The 16,826-nt window shown below is 36.7% G+C and overlaps 1 protein-coding gene across 1 annotated transcript; it reads left to right on the top strand.

Moving 5' to 3' along the window:
* The first annotated feature begins 8,187 nt into the window (after positions 1 to 8,187).
* LOC140329714 (galactose-3-O-sulfotransferase 2-like) lies at positions 8,188 to 16,722 on the top strand. The gene is made up of 5 exons (XM_072410100.1): positions 8,188 to 8,262; positions 11,911 to 12,009; positions 12,281 to 12,581; positions 15,025 to 15,807; positions 16,690 to 16,722. Exons 1-5 carry the CDS (start codon positions 8,234 to 8,236, stop codon positions 16,720 to 16,722), a joined length of 1,245 nt encoding a protein of 414 aa, XP_072266201.1. The 5' UTR covers positions 8,188 to 8,233.
* The last annotated feature ends 104 nt before the right edge of the window (positions 16,723 to 16,826 follow it).

Below are 16,826 nucleotides of genomic sequence, written 5' to 3'. Positions count from 1 at the left end.
TGGCCAACAATATTACACAATAAATCATTTAAGTGACCCATTATAACCCAATATAACAAACTCAAAAGTACAAAATAGTTTAACCTGTAAAAAAAAATAAAATAAAAAAGATGGGGAATAAACAGGCTGAGCCTATGTAATTTTAATTTTTGGCTGTTTAAATGTTTTAAAAGCATTATGTTATAGATGTATATATTCATATTAATGTTATAGCATTTATATTGATTACTGTTGGCAGTGACAGTCAGGTTTATACTGTCAATGTGGTTTTTCTGGGGTTTTTTTTCAGGAAAAAGTAGAGACCTTGAATTAAATTTGGATAACATGGAGACTCTCACGTACAAGCCTAGGTCATAACAACAAAAAAATGTTATTTATGAATAGAATTAATAATTCAAAAACTGCTAATTACTTATGACTAATTACTGCTAATTACTGTTTAAGATTTCTTTGTTCTGTTGTTCGCATAATAAAAGTCTTAATAGTCTATTGCCAGTTTCACATGTTTTGAAAAATAATTTGCAATGTGACCACATCTTTTCCTATTTTAAGGGAATCACTTACCTAGGGGTAGGGGATTGGGTCCCTAGAGGGCGTCACATTTATTTGATGGTATGTACTCACTCAAAGGGATAGCTAGGGGAGAGCTTGTTGATAGGGTTAGCTAAGGTTATGGCCGCCCTCTAACCACTCCCTGTGAATTAAAACTAAAAAATTCCCATGTTCCAGCATGTGTGTGTCTTTCTTGAACTTTCAACTAACCTAGGGAAGTTTTAACTGCCTAGAATAAGGGCTTTTTGTTACTTTTTTTATCTCTTATAAAGTAAAAACAAAAAACAGCATGGTCTATATCTCCCGGTAGTATACTAACTAAGCCCAGGGCTGGTGCTATGAGCATTATGAGCATTCAATTATAAATAGGTTCAATTGTATTATTATTTAGTTAGAAAAATTATATAGTCAATAAATTATATGACCCATGTCCTGTAATATTATCATTATAATACATAAAAGTGTATAGCATTGGGCTGTTCTGCCTGCAACCATCATGGATCCCACCAATGACCTCCCATTATCACCTTCTCATATTTGTCCTTTCAGCACAGGCTATCTGGCCTAGGGGAGAAAAAAGTACAAATCTGGCCCAGCCTATAGGTATATAGATACTCTTATTAGATGCTCAAACAGATTTAGCCTTGGAAATGAGTAGTGTTACAAGTCTTATGATTAAGCACTGTAGCACAAAACACTGTGGTTTATTGCTTTTACTTATAAAAGACTCCCGGTCCTTGTACTCCATTTACAGACTCCAGTGCTTATCTGTACATGGACTTTGCAGCTGGCAATACTAAGAAGTAGCCATACAAAGTTGGAGCAATTTCTCAATCTCGGCAATGGTTGTATATACTACTCTATACAAAAAAAGATACGGTTTAAATGTGTGATCTTAAACATGAAGTTTATTATATGCTTTGTAATTATACCTATATTGGTTAGACAGGATTGCAAGAGAAATTTTGGTTGGCATCACATTTTAATAATCTCCTAACTAATACCAACTAGTCTACTACTTACCATTATAAATCCCCACCTATTGTAGGGGTTTATACACAACACCTTTTATGTGGTCTGTTCTATTTCTGTTTTATACATATATATAATTTTCTTTTTCCTTTTGGTTGAATGCTTCTTGGAATATCATTTGATACATTGGGATACCTTTCTAATATGCTTGTTTCTCTTTTCATGTTTATACCTTTGTATTAACTTTAATTGCTGCCTGTACTTTATTATAAATTTATTTATCTGATCCAATAGTTTATGTGTTTCAAACTCCCTGAGGAAGCCATTATGGTGAAACATGTTAGGCAATAAGAGATTTAAGGACTTTAAGGTCACAACAAACAAGATCCTGTTGAGTAACCTAAACAGGATGTTTGTTGTTACAAACAAGTGAGGTATAGCACACTATTGTTATTTTTGTGATTACGCTATATATCTGGTACCATATGTGTTAGTCTTTTGACTGTCCTTCATTATTTTCTACTGGCTTCAAAGTTAACTTTTGAAAAGTCTGAAATGAATATAATTAAATGTACCTAGGAAAGTAAACCATCAGGGTTAATAGTAAGTATTCACCAATCTTACTGGAAAAATACATTTAAAGTTCAATTACCAAGATCCTCCAATAGACATATTGCATGACCTAGTGAATAACAAAAACAAATTTAATATCTATAACCAATGCCATCAGTATGTTTTGCAATAAAGCTCTGAAGGTCTTAGGAGAACTTTTTGCTTTTGCCCATTATGAGATGCTTCTTGTGTGATACGTAGGTAAAGAAAAACATTTCATTTCATAGGCCATCATAAAGCTATCTAAATGCTTTCTAAAACTGACAGATTTCAGTAGGTTTCTTTGATTTTCATGCCTTTTTGCACCATATTTTATTTGTGTGTTCAATACTTATACCCTGTGCCATTCCACTTTATTACACATACCTTAATTGGATTACATGGGTACATTTCATGTCAATAGCCCCATTAGCCTATACCTGTTATAAGCCACCTAATCTGCAGTTTGTTGTCTCAGTCATTATTTTAGTCCCAGTGTCTGCCCAATAGTCTGTATTTTTTGAGTTGCAGCATAAACCTAATTATTCCATCCTAAATAAATGTTCTAAATCTTCTTCCTTCACTTTGAACAGTGCAGGCTTTAACCTGAGATAAATTGGTCTTCAGGATGAGCAAGTAAGCTTTTGTGTTATTAAAGTGAACTCATCACTGACAGTTTATGTAACCTGTCATTTCTGACCTAGGTATACCTTACCTGGTTGATGTTTTGATCCTCTGCCTTTAATACTTTCTAAACCACTGACCCAGGAACAGTATGCAGTATGTTCAGATAACTGTCACACAGTTATTTACAAGTGAGTAACTAAAAGGTCCACTTTAAATGTCTAAATTTAAATGGTTTCAAGCTAAGAGGAGGAAGCCAGTTTTGCGATTTATGGTGCTTATGTGGGAACAATAAACATGCTGATAAGATGAGAGCAAAGACATAGGCCTATTAGTCTGTGCTTATTCCCTTACAGTCCACTCACAGAGGACTGTAATCACAAAATCCAGGTCTACACAGGCTGACTATAATGCCTGCCAGGGAAATGTAAATCAAAGGAATAAATAGAAAATAATCTTTGCATAAAGAAAAATTTTAGGGTTCACTATCCAACTACATTGTGCAGTGCTTGATTTAGTTTATCCAAGTAATATCTACATTGCCAGATCTTTGTGCTCGTGTTGTGCCTTTGTGTGCTTATCCCATTTCAAAAGTCATCCAAGATACTCCATCAATATCATTAGTTATATGTTATCATGTCATTTCACTTTTTGACTTACAACAGTGTTTCTCAACCATTTTTTTCAACTTCCCAGAGAACCCCCTCTATAACCACTACATCCACAGCTTAGTAAATTAGTGTTGTAGTAGGTAGGAAGAATGTGACCCTTACACATAGCCAAAAACATCATTTGTACCTGTTATATTGACCTGAGAGTCACAAATGGGTTGAGGATCCCCTAGCAACCTCTGGAGGAACCCTGGTTGAGAAACACCGACCTACTCTATTTAAATGAGGAGGGATATTTGAATACTGCTCTTTCTAGGATCTACATTATTATTATTATTATTATTATTAAAAAACGTTTTTCATAAAGCACCAACATATTACACAACACTGTTATCACTACTTAGCTGGGATGTGTACAGAGCACAGAGTCTATGACACCAACCACTGGCCTCACCAGCGCACCCCAAAAGGGTGATGGACTTTAGGAGCTGCTCCCCCCGTACTCGAAGGGACTGGTAACTGCTGATTGGAGCAAAGCATAGTACACGAGCAAAAGGCAAAAACGTAGACAGACAAGCCAAGATCAGAGTTGGTGGCAATTGAGAGTAGTCAAATCAGAGCCAGGGTCGATATACCATAGGGTCAATATCAGGAGATGCCAACTGGAACCAGGAAGCAGAGCCTGGATGTATTCCTTATTCGGGTAACATCCTGTTGCCAGTCACTTCTTTATTTAGGGAAGATCATGTGACGAAAGGAGATCATGTGACCAGCTGGTAACCAAACCCACCTCTAGAGGGAGCGCTGGAGAAGAGGCAGTTCAAGTGAACATTTCCACATGCAGGTAAAGCGTGCCTGTGGAATATTCTGGTCCTCTGGGGTAAAAGGGGCAGCTCTCAGGGAGTAACGTGATTTAAACCAGGAATTGACCGGAGTTGAAAATGACTGACAAAATACAGACAAGACAAAAATCTAGCTGCAACATTCAAGATAAATTGTGGAGGAGAGAGTCTGATTAGTGTTAAACCAAAAAAATAGGTTTTTACAGTATTCCAGTCGAGAGATGATAAGAGCATGTAATAGGAGTTGCAGAGTAACATCCACTTTGTTGTTTGTGATTCTAAACTTCCAATATCACAAATGAGCAATGATAAACTGTTTAAAAGGAGAATATAAGAACAAATGTTGTTTTTAACAATTAGACTAACATTAACCTTAGATTAACATTGTAGATTTTCTTCACAAGAATGGGTTGTATGTGATTTTGCTTTACTTTTTACAGGAAAACAACATAAAATACTTTATCTTTCAAGGGCATAAGCATTTCCACAGTTGCTTTTAGGTTGAGGGCAGTAAATATTTACTCTTCCTTTGATACAGCTCCATAAACTGATTAAAGAGAGACTTGAAGATAAAGTGTACCCAAGTTGTAACTTTTCCTAAGGAGACTGGAAGCCTCGCATTTACACCAGAGAGGTCCATTATGTTAAATGCGCTTTACATGGCACATTAGTGGATTTTGCATTAAAGCACCAAATACATTTGAATGAGCTGGCTTATTCACCACAACAGGTAAAAAATCTGATCTGCAGCATTATTTTTAGCATGGTGCACCACGGTATTGTCTAACTGCATATCGCAGAGCACTTCCAGGATGGTGAGTTAAGAAGTTGTGTTGGGGTGCCATTCACAAAAAAAACTGCAGCACTTCATTACTGCTGTACAGTGATGTGAATGCCAAATAACTGGCAAGTTCCTGTCCTAGTCCATCGAAAATATGTAGTTTGCTAAGCATGGACTCATGCGAATTGCTTTTTCCAGGGGGTGCAGCGACCTAACAAGTGGGAGCACTACACATTGGGTGGCTCCTTTTAGTCTGAGGTCCATTTGAGTTTAACAAATGTCTTGTCAGAAAACCATCTGGCAGCTTTAGGAATAGTCTGCAAAGGGACTTTTTATGAAACTGCTATGTGAGAAACAGCTACCTAAATTAAATGAGCTTTACATATAGAAGTATTGATGCAAGTGAAGGTTATGTTTTGTAAGATCTAACCCCTAATTGTGTTAGGAGAAACTAGTTGAAAATAGCATACGATACACAAGGACATCAGACAATGCATAGAAAACAATGTCTGATGTTCCCTATGCATTGTGCCACAATGCGTTTTTACAACACACTGCTGTGTGCATTTCTCTCCATTTTTGTGTGCTGCCCTATTCAGAGTAATAAATGACAATGGATATCCATCCAGGTGCTGTGTGTTGCTGTGACTTGTGGTATAATGCATGGCAACTGTTAGTTTTTGTTCTCCCTTAAAGGATGATATAAATATCCCCCGGTGTAGAGGTTAACCAAGCACTTTAATGTGTACTAAGGTTAGCTCAGCTGATCTGACAGATAATACTAACGCTTATTTAACTCCTGATAAATTAAATGAATACATTTCAAAGTTAACTGATAACCCAAGTAGAGTTGTACTTGTGAAGTATCCCTCAAGAAAGTGCTCAATAAGGAAACTAGGAAAAGCAAAATCAGGAATGGTTACATTTTTTGCTGATCTACACACATCCTATGGTTCTCATCCGATAATTGGCTCAGGGCCGATATCGTACGAGAATCTGGCATGTGTACAGCGCCCATCGTCCGAAAGCCTGTCCTGGTGGATCCATGGCCGATGGACAACGAACGATCTTAATGGAAGCAAAGAGGGAGAGCGCGCAGCAGGGTGCCGCTCCGTCATTCTCCCCCTTCCCTATCCATAGAGCAAAACAGTGCTGTATGTATAGAACTCATTCATGCATCGTGCAGTCCTTAGTCGCTGGAAAGCACCGTGAAAGATCCTTTCCAACGACAATTATTGCACATGTGTACCAAACATAAGACTTCAGGATCCATACCTGGATGAAAATAGTGCGAATAATGAAAGATACCATTGTGCTACTGTCTAACTGTATCAGAATAGACCTGCCCAACTAGTGTGATAAAGTGGGTTTTGAGGCAATTACACTTAGTCTGCAGGAACCATCTTTTTTTCACTACAGGGAAAAAGACTACTTACCATCCAGAATTATTAAATTCATCATTTTAAATCCCGCTGGCGTGTAGTAGAAGCGAGTAGAAACAGGGGGCCATGTGTCACTCAAAGGGGAAGAAACTTCCAACAGAATGACATGATGTTGCCAAAACCCATCCACCCATCGCAGGCTCAGACCTGCTTGCTAAACATCCTGGGGGGACAGTAGCGCAACTTTTGTTGTGTCCATACAGGGGACATGGTCATCAGATCAGACCAGAATTGCGAACCACCAAAATTTTGGCAACCGCTGATCTAGACCATCGAACTCTCACTGTATATCACATAATGCAGATCACTGCATACTGTACACGGTTTATTACTGTCCTCAGACTGTTGATTTGTAAACTGTGATGTGCATTTATACAACTAGGGTTTATTCTAGGATTTTTAGATTTCAACCTAATGTATAACAGGCACACTAATGCTAGTAATATACATTGCTCCACTTTGTATGCTGTGATCTAAAATCTGTACTTCACATCACTTTCCTCTACAAATTATTCCACACATTTTAATGTATACAACACCATATATGCTCCTATTAGTTCCTATATTTGCTCCTATATATGCTCCTATAGACCTGTTGCCTTTGCAACAGGTCTATAGATCTATATCCCAAAATACAATCATAAACACAATTCCCTAAAAAATTGGTTGTAGGGGCGTTAAGCAATATCACAAAACTGTCTAGAACATCTAAATCAATGGTCCTTTGGGTCTCTATTCTCTTGCGGCCAACCTGTCAGATAGACGGGGGTTGGGGACCTCTGATCAAAATGGTTTAACTTTTATTACAAAAACACTTTAAAAATTGTATACTCCTCCACACTATATGATACGAATGTTGGAAGATGGCACATTCCTTAAGCATTTATTTTTGGACCCTGTAAATCTTGTATTACATGTTCTTCCAAATAAGGAGAATATTCTTCTTCTTCTCTTCCCATGCTTTTTGCACATGGAGACAACCAAGATAACCAAAACATTGACCTTTACAGGTGGTATACAAAAGACCTCTAGACATCAGGAAGTAAGAAGCAGTGAGTATTTATCTGGCTATCCACCATAACCTCAAAGTGAGAAACAAATTGATCTGCTAGCCACTTCCACCAAAATAGGGACTAAATCTGCCCCCACATGAATGAATAAAACTCCAAAAGTGCTACTCCTCATAGTACTTATACAGGCTACTGCGTGTTACATGTCCAGCACCTTCTGCATAGTTTATACCCAACCACCATCTGTAGTTCCTCCATAGACATACCAGACAGTGGGTTTCAGTCATTATTGTTGACTCATCTGTGACCATTTAGCACACTTTTGGTAGTTACATAGTAGGTTAGGTTGAAAAAAGACATAAGTCCATCAAGTTCAACCACTAGGCAAATAAACATATCACAGATATAAAACCCTATAAGACACAACTCTGTAAACAATTAAAACCAATGCACAGTGCCTCCATGTTTTTGGAACATTTAGTTATGTGACCGGTTCACTTTAAAGTGCATTAAATATTAGGTCTGATAACTATTTTCATGTGAACATCCAGGTAAATTGTTAAACAGGCATAGTAAATACTGCTGTTGCTGCTGCTCCCTTGGGCTAGGCATTACTGAACCTGTAACAATTTAAACTTGTATAGAGTATGTAAAGTAGAAAGGAGGGAGTGAAAGAGGAGGGACCTTTTGTGAATGAGAGATATGAACAAAATGCAAAAGGCAAATCTTTCTGGGGAAAAGAATTGTGACAAGAAGAAAGAAGAAAAGTCTATGAAATTGTGGATCTGAGGAATAATAAATGTGAGCAATGATGTTCAAGCAATGGGTGAACTGCAGGTAAGTGTGGAGTGACTGACAGCTCTTGTAGCATTCTGTCTGTGCATTGGGTCTGTGTTGTCAGTTGAGCAGTATATGACTGATTCTTGGGTAGTGCAGCTTTGTGTTCTTGGGTGCCCCTTGTATTACATGCAGATCCTCCAAAAAGTCCCCTGGCTTGTTAGTTTTAGGAAACAAGATTGTCATTGAAATTCTTTTTTAGTTGCATGTTGGCTTAAAATGGACTATTATATATTTATTATTTATGTATATGAAGTATAGGAGCTTAAACTAGAGGACAGCATTGTTAATGTAAGTACCAACATATTACGCAGTGCTGTACATTAAATAGCAGCTGCAAACAAAAGACAGATACAGACAATTATTTAGGAGGAGGAGAGACCCCTGCCTTAATGAGTTTACAATCTAAGATAGTGCAGAAAGTAAAGGATTATGATGTTCCATTTCGAGAGTGCCCTTAGCAGAGATGGATATTATTATTAATATTATTATTATTATTAATAAACAGGATGTATATAGCTCTAACATATTACGCAGTGCTGTACATTAAATAGGGGTTGCAAATGACAGACAGATACAGACAGTGGCACAGGAGAATATGCTAATACCTTGCTAGAGGGTTAATGGAATAATGTCCGAGTGTTTTTTTTTTTTTAAATATCTACCATCAAATAGATTTGCCTAATTATAAAGCAACCTGATCAATAAGTGCAGATATATTTACTTCCATTTACTGGCCCTCCTCTGGTTTCTTGCTGGGTTCCTGATATTTGTATTTTTCCACTGTAAGCTTTGCTGATCCGCATCGTTAAAGCAAAGTTCCAATGATTAGTCAAATTTATTTACATTTTTTTTCAATTTGTAAGTGTCAAAACTAATAACCTTCTTCTATATACATACTTCATCAGTATAACATGCAATTTAGGATTGTTGAGCCGTGGCAATGGTTTTAGAAGAGTAGAGCATTAGCTGGTTGCTTTTTCAGGGTTTCAGCTTAGATGAATCTTCATATGGTGACCAAGCAGAAAGTTGTGGGGGAATATCTCTAATGACCATTTCAGCTATGTTATGTTTCATTTATTAAATGTTGTACACAATAGTTAAGGTTATCTTGGTAAACAAATGAAAAATACTATTAACTATGCATATGCTAAATTTCATATTCACTTTTTACATACAGAGAACCTTTATGTAAATAAAAGGAGCAACAGGTATTTTGTGATACTTTATGTGCTTATATAAGTACAACCTATTAGGTTTCCCCCAATGGAGGCAGCTTTGATGGCCTTGCTTTTTTTAATTATTACATAAAGAAAATCACTCCCAAAAATGGTTTAAACAAAGAAAAAAAACAAAAATATTGCATGTACATTTTATCGTTGGCAGCATTGTCGCCCATAAGATGACGTAAACCCTATTCAATTGTCATCACCAAGAATGTATTAAATTAAACAGATAATATACACATAGATAGATATCTACTATATAGAGATAATAAATAATTCTATACTGTATATAAATATAACTAATTTTATGTTGATTTGATTCTACAACATTTTCAATACTGTGAACTTTACACAGTTACAATTACATATGGTAGATCTTGTAGTTTTACTTTTCCTTTTTTACATTACATTATTACAAAGCGTTCTATTGGAAGTAAGGTTTTCCAATTCAGTCATCCAACTCATGACATTGACTTTCACCCTGAGTAAAGGAACTAACTGAAAAAAAAAATGGAATATCTCTGACTGGCTATCTAAGTTTAATATTTAAGGAAAGGTTAAATGGTTGAAGTAAGATTGTAGATACAACAGATGAAGTGTTATTATATGAACAGTCAGTATTCATTAGTAGCTGCCATCCTGTAGGCCAAGACATTTGGTATGAAAATGCAGCTTTTCCTTCCAGAGACAACACAGTCTATGTCAATTTGATTGTACAAAAGACTTTGAATTTACCAACAATTGTGAGACTATAAATACATTGATGGATTGTCTAGGAAGGTCCCCATACTGCGTAGTTGTTACTAAATCTAACAGAGAGACCATTGCAACAGTAGGCCAGCCAAAATGTCAAAGATTTAAAGAGTCCACTCCAGTTCTACCGCTCAGTGCAGAGGTCAGTAATGGGCACTCCGACTGGTCTGCGGCTACTTAGTGCATCACTGCTTGGTGGGGTATGGTGCTTTGTGCTCCGACACCTTTGCCCCATTGCCAGCCTTACATTATCAGTAATGTCTGCTACAATAGTTCCTGTGTGGGATTGGACCGGGTGGGGTTACCTTGGTGCAAAACTGCCAAACACATCACAAAATATGTAGGCTGCTTTTGCTGATCTCTCTTTTTGAGAATACAAGTTTTCTAGCTGCCATGCTGATCCCAACCCCGTAGTACTTTCTAAATCTAGAATACACAAAATAAAATTAGGAATCTGGACACTCCTGGCATTCATTTTAGGTCTGCGACTCAAAATTTATGAAGGTAGTTAGAATTACCGTGGCAACACAAATACTTTTGTCACCACAGGTTCATTTTAAAGAAAACCGGTCATCTATGAGTATTGATACAATCTCAATCCATTTTTTGTTTTAATGGTATAGTCTTACTTCTCAGGGATTAGAAAATTTTTGATTATTTACTTGTATTTTCTCCTTGTCCGACTGCAGTGCTGTCCTTCAAACTTCCTGTGTTCAGAGTTGATATCAGACACTCATACAACAAAGTACCTGTCTGGATTACATAAAGAGAAGAAAAATTGGCCGGAAATAGATTTAACTTCATTTGGGCTGACACTGCTGTGACTGGTGTGATTATTAGGGCAGGTTCAGATCTGCAGTGAGATCAAATGATCACCTTGTCAGCTACTTGGTCACAGGCACCGCAGACTCTCACTGCTGCCCCCATTCTTTCCTATGGGGCTACTACGGGCAGAAGCTACTTGTACTATCTGTCCCAAGGCAAGTGGTTAACTAGCACGAGAATGTGATAACCGCGATATAGCTTTAGACTGCAGAGGGGCCAGGATGTATTATTATAAAAACTGCATGAATATGGATATGGATATTTTCTATGGTAATTAAAGATTATATTTATTTCTATATGGAAATGTAAGAACACACCAAACTGACTGATCAGTAAAATATTTTAGATTAATTCCTAAGCTATAAACTACTTTTGCAAAATGTTTTCTTTTTTTTCCTTTTTTAATACATCAGTTAAATACTATGATAGTCTTGTATCATTGGATGTCAAATATAAACTTTTTATGAACTGTTGTAATTCCATAAAATATATGCTAACAGTATGAGAAATGCTCACACTTAAGTCTAAATATTTCACTTTCCTGGGAAAACCTAAAACTTGCGACAATTTATAGGTTGGTTTTATTGAATTCAGAACTCCCTTTGAAACGCGCTAAGCATTTGACTAATGTTAAGGCATTTTCAAAATTGAAAAGTATTAAAATATTTAAGGTCTTGCCTAAACTTTTATGATTTGGGCTCTGACTTCCCTTGTCTAGTTTTGCTACATCTCTTTGACCAGTGGGAGTTCCTCAGTAAATGGTAATCACCGAATGACCAGCAGTAGCCACACCACTTCACTGAGCCTAATTTTCTAATTACAGAATCTTTTCTGTTCTTTGCAGAAGTCTAAAATATCTGAGGTTACTGTTTACTATTCTTATATTTACTGGACTTATTTGTATTCTGGCCAAGCAACAGAATCAACAGAACAAATCAGTATGGTAAGTAGTAATAGTCACAATACAATTACAGATAAATGAAAGGAAAAGCTGATATATATTTAAAATGTTAGATTAGCCTGTATGTAACCAGTGGTTCTGGATGTAGAAACGACAATCAGAATATTAGTTCTGTTGGAGGGCTTTGATTTCGCAGCATAATCTTTGCAGTTATAACTTTTTTTTTTCTTTTACAAAAGTTAATAGTTAAAGTGAGAAGAACACTTATTTAAAAAAAATAAAATGAAATCACATGTATTCTTTTGCCCAACAGTGTTATAGCACAGAAGCCAACCAAGAGTCCCTCTGATGTTGATCTTATTAAAGAGAAATCATGCAAGCCTCATAAACATATTTTCTTCTTGAAAACTCACAAGACGGCCAGCAGCACCATCATGAACATCTTGTTCCGCTTTGGAGAATCGAACAATCTGACCTTCGCCTTACCAAGTTATAATGCAACACAGTTCTTTTATCCTTTATACTTCAATGCGGCTTTTGTCGCACAATATTTTAGTCAAGTCATTCGTAAATTTGATATCATGTGCCACCATATGCGATTCCATTTGGGACAGGTAATCTGCATAATTTTTATGGGGAAAAAAAAGAAATAAAACCAGAAGTCTGTTATATATATTTTACAGCTACCTGCCAGTGTCTTTTAGTGGACAGAAGGCTCTGCAACTTGGATGTCAGCTTTGCAGCACCAACATTTCTGGTCAAGAGAATTGAAGTTGTTCAGGTGAAATGATGCAGCACTGACAGCCAAGTTTCCAGAGCTGTTTTTCAGTGTATTTTACCTATTACATTTATCTCTTATGATACTTCCATTTTATAGATCAAGGGGTATCCTTAACCTGGTGGGAAGACAACACTTGGTTAGTGTCCAGGCAGCTGAAGAAAATCCTATTTTTTCCTGTATATGCCAAGGGTTCAATTGTTTCCTCCTACCCTAAACATTACCCTATTGGTCTTTGGAGCTGTCCATTGCAAGAGTAGTAGTAGAAAGTAGTAGTAAAAGTAAAAAAACAACATCAACAACAGAGTATACACTAAAGTTTAAGTCATTCCAAAACTTTTTTTTTTTTAGGAAGGTAAGGAGGGTAAATGCTAGTCAAAAAAAAAAATATTTTCCTCACTCCTATCTCCCCCTCTAGGCATTTTTTCCACGTAAATCTGCAGTCCTGTGGCACTCCAGGCAAGGGGCCTTCTATAGGTATGGGTGGACACTTCCTATTACCTGTCCAGTGGTGGGGTTTTGCAATGATCCAGACGAAGAGGCACAAGCAATAATGTCAGCATGGCAGGAACTGTTGGTTCATTTGCAGAATGCTATCCAGGACTCAAAGATTTCTCTCCAATATAGTCTAGAAAATCAAGAATAGAAACGCATGACAAGACCAGAGCAAAAAGCTATTATTTTAAACTGCTATTATAAACTGGTTAAATATTATTGCCCCATTATGCATGAGAGGTCTTCAGTTGGCCTGTATTAGTCTTGATCGCTGCTGATGTACACATAAATAAGTTGTTGTATTATGCAGATAAGATTACTATTTACTATTAGATTTACTATTTGATTCTTACACAGGCTTCAATACAGCTTTCATAAATACTAGCATGATTGAAAATCAAGGTTACATAAATATTTGTACTAGTAGTAACTGTTAAGCTTGATATGTGCCTCTTCAGGTATTTGCCTACAAACTGTAAGCTAAAAAGTGTCCCCATTTCCAAAAATTTGAAGCAATATTCTGAACATATTACAGGTAGTCCCTGAGTTAAGGATATCCGACATACGGACGACTCCTAGATACAAACATGGCTTCCCTGGTCCCTTTTGTGCAGGACAGAGGTTTGATGGGGCGGAGGCAGTTTAAATGACTTGCAGAAGAAGTCTTTTGATTATAACGCTTTAGTGTCCAAGACAAACTTTTTAGTTGTTTCTTTTTGCATATCAAAGCACAGCTTGCTCCAGAAATTAATGAATATCTAGTCTCTATAAAGTTTTTTTTTTTTGCTTTGTTTGTGATTATCTCACAGTGAGGATTTTATACAGTAAGTGACGCCACACTGCCTAAAAATATGTTGAGACAAACATCTGTCCCAATTGCATTCATTAAAATAATGTACCTGTTCCGACTTACATATAAGTTCAACTTAAGAACAGAACCTACAGTCCCTATCTCATATGTAATCCGGGGACTACCTGTACTTGGTTGTGTTTGTCTTATTTGCATTGGCCAAAAGTAAAGTAGTAGAAAGCTGTAGAGTAGTGGAGCTCTATAGGGGGCCTTAAGTGCAGCCCCTGACACCAAAAGGCACCAAAGGTTCACAGATAATATTGAGTAAATGTAAGGCCCACAGGACTGCAGATATGCAACATGAGATGGTCGATTACTAAAGACAGAATACAAGAGATGGCCAGACCCAGAAACAAGCTACTGGAGTAATTGAAAACTGGTGGCATGTGTAAGGTGATATATGAAAAAGCATATCCTCTTTATAAATCAGAGCTTCCACCCTATTCTCCCTACGACCCTTTCTAAAATTACTTGTACCACATTTGATTCTTTGGGAACCCAAGCTCTGTATAAAAAGTGCCAGAAGGGACCCGTCTATTTTTTTTTCCTCATTTAAGTCAGGGGTATGTTCTTTACCCACATACTTTGTAATTAAATGTGTATTTTTCTCTTGAGAAAGTTTGGAGGTATGAGCATAGTATGTGGCTACTAAACAAGGCATTGCATTAGGCGGGAGAATCAAAGCTGTGAAATCTAATTTTATATACATCAGTGGTCTGCATTACTACAGATCATTTTGGGGATAAGGAAGAGGTGTGGCCAAAGAACCAAAGTCGAGTTTTCCATCTGTTCTATCTATCTATTTGTCTAGCGATTGTCCACATTTACTTTTCAATAAATACTTTTTCTTCTGTAGCATGATAAACCCTCTTATTGCATAACCCATTCTTCTGGCATTGATAATATAAATTATCTGTGTTACATTTTCTTTCAGGTGGAGAAGGTAATGCCAAAGGACACTTTTTATTTCACTATATTACGAAATCCTGTGTCACTTATGGAATCATCTTTCACATATTATAAGACAATGGACATCTTCATCAATGCTAGAAGTCTGGAAGAATTTATGATGAACCCCTACAAATTCTATAATAAATCAAGTAAATTTAGCAATTATGGCAGAAATTTAATGACATTTGACCTTGGTTTTGACCCCAATGGGCCAGAGTCACCAAAGTACTTCCAATTGGCCCAGAAAACTGTAGAGATAATGTTTGACTTGGTCCTTATAACAGAGTACTTTGACGAGTCACTAGTGCTTCTAAAAGATGCCCTTTGCTGGACTTATGATGATGTTCTGTCATTTCCACTTAACAGCAGAAGTAACTATGCCAGAAAGGTCCAACCTGTAAAAGTTCAGGAGAAGATCAAGATCTGGAATCAGCTAGACTGGCAGCTGTATGTTTATTTCAATAACACTTTCTGGAAAAAAGTGGATGAGTTTGGACGAGAGCGGATGCAAAAAGAGGTTGAAGAACTTCGGAGGAGGAGGGCTTTGCAATCAGAAATCTGCCTACAAGGCCATGTGGATCCAAACTACATAAAAGATGAATCTTTACAACCATATCAGGCAGGGATAGCCAGGATCATGGGTTACAACTTGAAACAAGGACTGGAAGGGGCTGAGAGGTCACTGTGTACAAGACTTATCACACCAGAACTTCAATACAGCAATTTGCTGCTAAAAAAACAACAGAACACTGGTAAGACTAAAAAGGTGAGAAGGATCTTCAAATACAAAATTCACAAGCTTGGCCACAAATAAATATCTTTATATTTATATATAATGGCTTTGTTTTTAAGCAGAACAATAAACCAATTTTATAATGTACTTTAGATGTACATGAATATAACAAAAAAATCCAAAAGATTATTACTCAGGTATACAAATACATTTAGAATTTTTGTATTCAGCTTTTTAGTCTCCATCCTACATACAGTGTTCTAAAACTTAAAAAGAAACACATCGATAATTTAAAACTTTGGAGATCCATGTAGAATGAAAAAAATAAGCAAAAATCTGTTCTTCAAATTCATTTCAAGGATACCTGTAGTGAGAAGTCTGTTATTGATATTTTTCTTTTTTGAGAATGTTGTTGCCTGGCTATAAAGCTGATTAGAAGCTTCAGAAGTTTGCTGATTAAAGGTCTTTACTCTTAATTTCCTTATCTACATGCTTGTTTATGGTCAGTGATGCAGAAAGACTGAAGACAGAGAAGTAACTAGTATTTGAAAAAGGAGATCAGGATGGCAGCTTCTATTGATCTCCTTGTGTAGGTTTAGGACATTCAGATACAAAGCTGCTCCACCAACATTCCTCTATTTTTGGAAGTTTGGTAAAGGTTCACACCTTTATTTGTAGTACACTGTGGCAATCTACAATCCTTTTTAGCCATTGATAATGTAACGCCTGCCCATGCACTCTGGCATCTAGGTCTACTCTCATCAGTGCAGAAAACAGATCCGGTCTCCACAATACATGGCGCAAGCATTGTGCAGTGTAAACAAAAAGCCACCAGGAGCTGGTGAAAGGGTTTTTTGGCGGAGTTACTTTGCAAGTCTCTTTTTCCAAAAAGCTCCTGGTGATGTTTTATTCTAGTTAGTTTTGCCAAAGGACAACTGTGAACTGTGAGATATAAAAAGTAGGTTTAGGCTTTACATGAACTTTATTGCTGCATTTTTCCTACCTAATACCTACCAAATATATTCCAATATTTATTGCTGATAAATAGGAAA

Source organism: Pyxicephalus adspersus, chromosome 4, assembly GCF_032062135.1.
Source record: "Pyxicephalus adspersus chromosome 4, UCB_Pads_2.0, whole genome shotgun sequence".
NCBI classification, from domain to species: domain Eukaryota; kingdom Metazoa; phylum Chordata; class Amphibia; order Anura; family Pyxicephalidae; genus Pyxicephalus; species Pyxicephalus adspersus.
The sequence above is the reverse complement of the archived record's forward strand: the minus strand, read 5'-3'. Positions and strand labels throughout refer to the sequence as shown.

What these genes read in the sequence shown, in the direction of transcription:
- LOC140329714 (XM_072410100.1), top strand. Translation starts at nt 8,234, where the DNA reads ATGATGTTCAAGCAATGGGTGAACTGCAG. An exon ending in CAACAGAACAAATCAGTATG is followed by an intron (nt 12,010 to 12,280) that starts GTAAGTAGTAAT and finishes TTTGCCCAACAG; the next exon opens with TGTTATAGCACAGAAGCCAA. An exon ending in TGCGATTCCATTTGGGACAG is followed by an intron (nt 12,582 to 15,024) that starts GTAATCTGCATA and finishes ATTTTCTTTCAG; the next exon opens with GTGGAGAAGGTAATGCCAAA.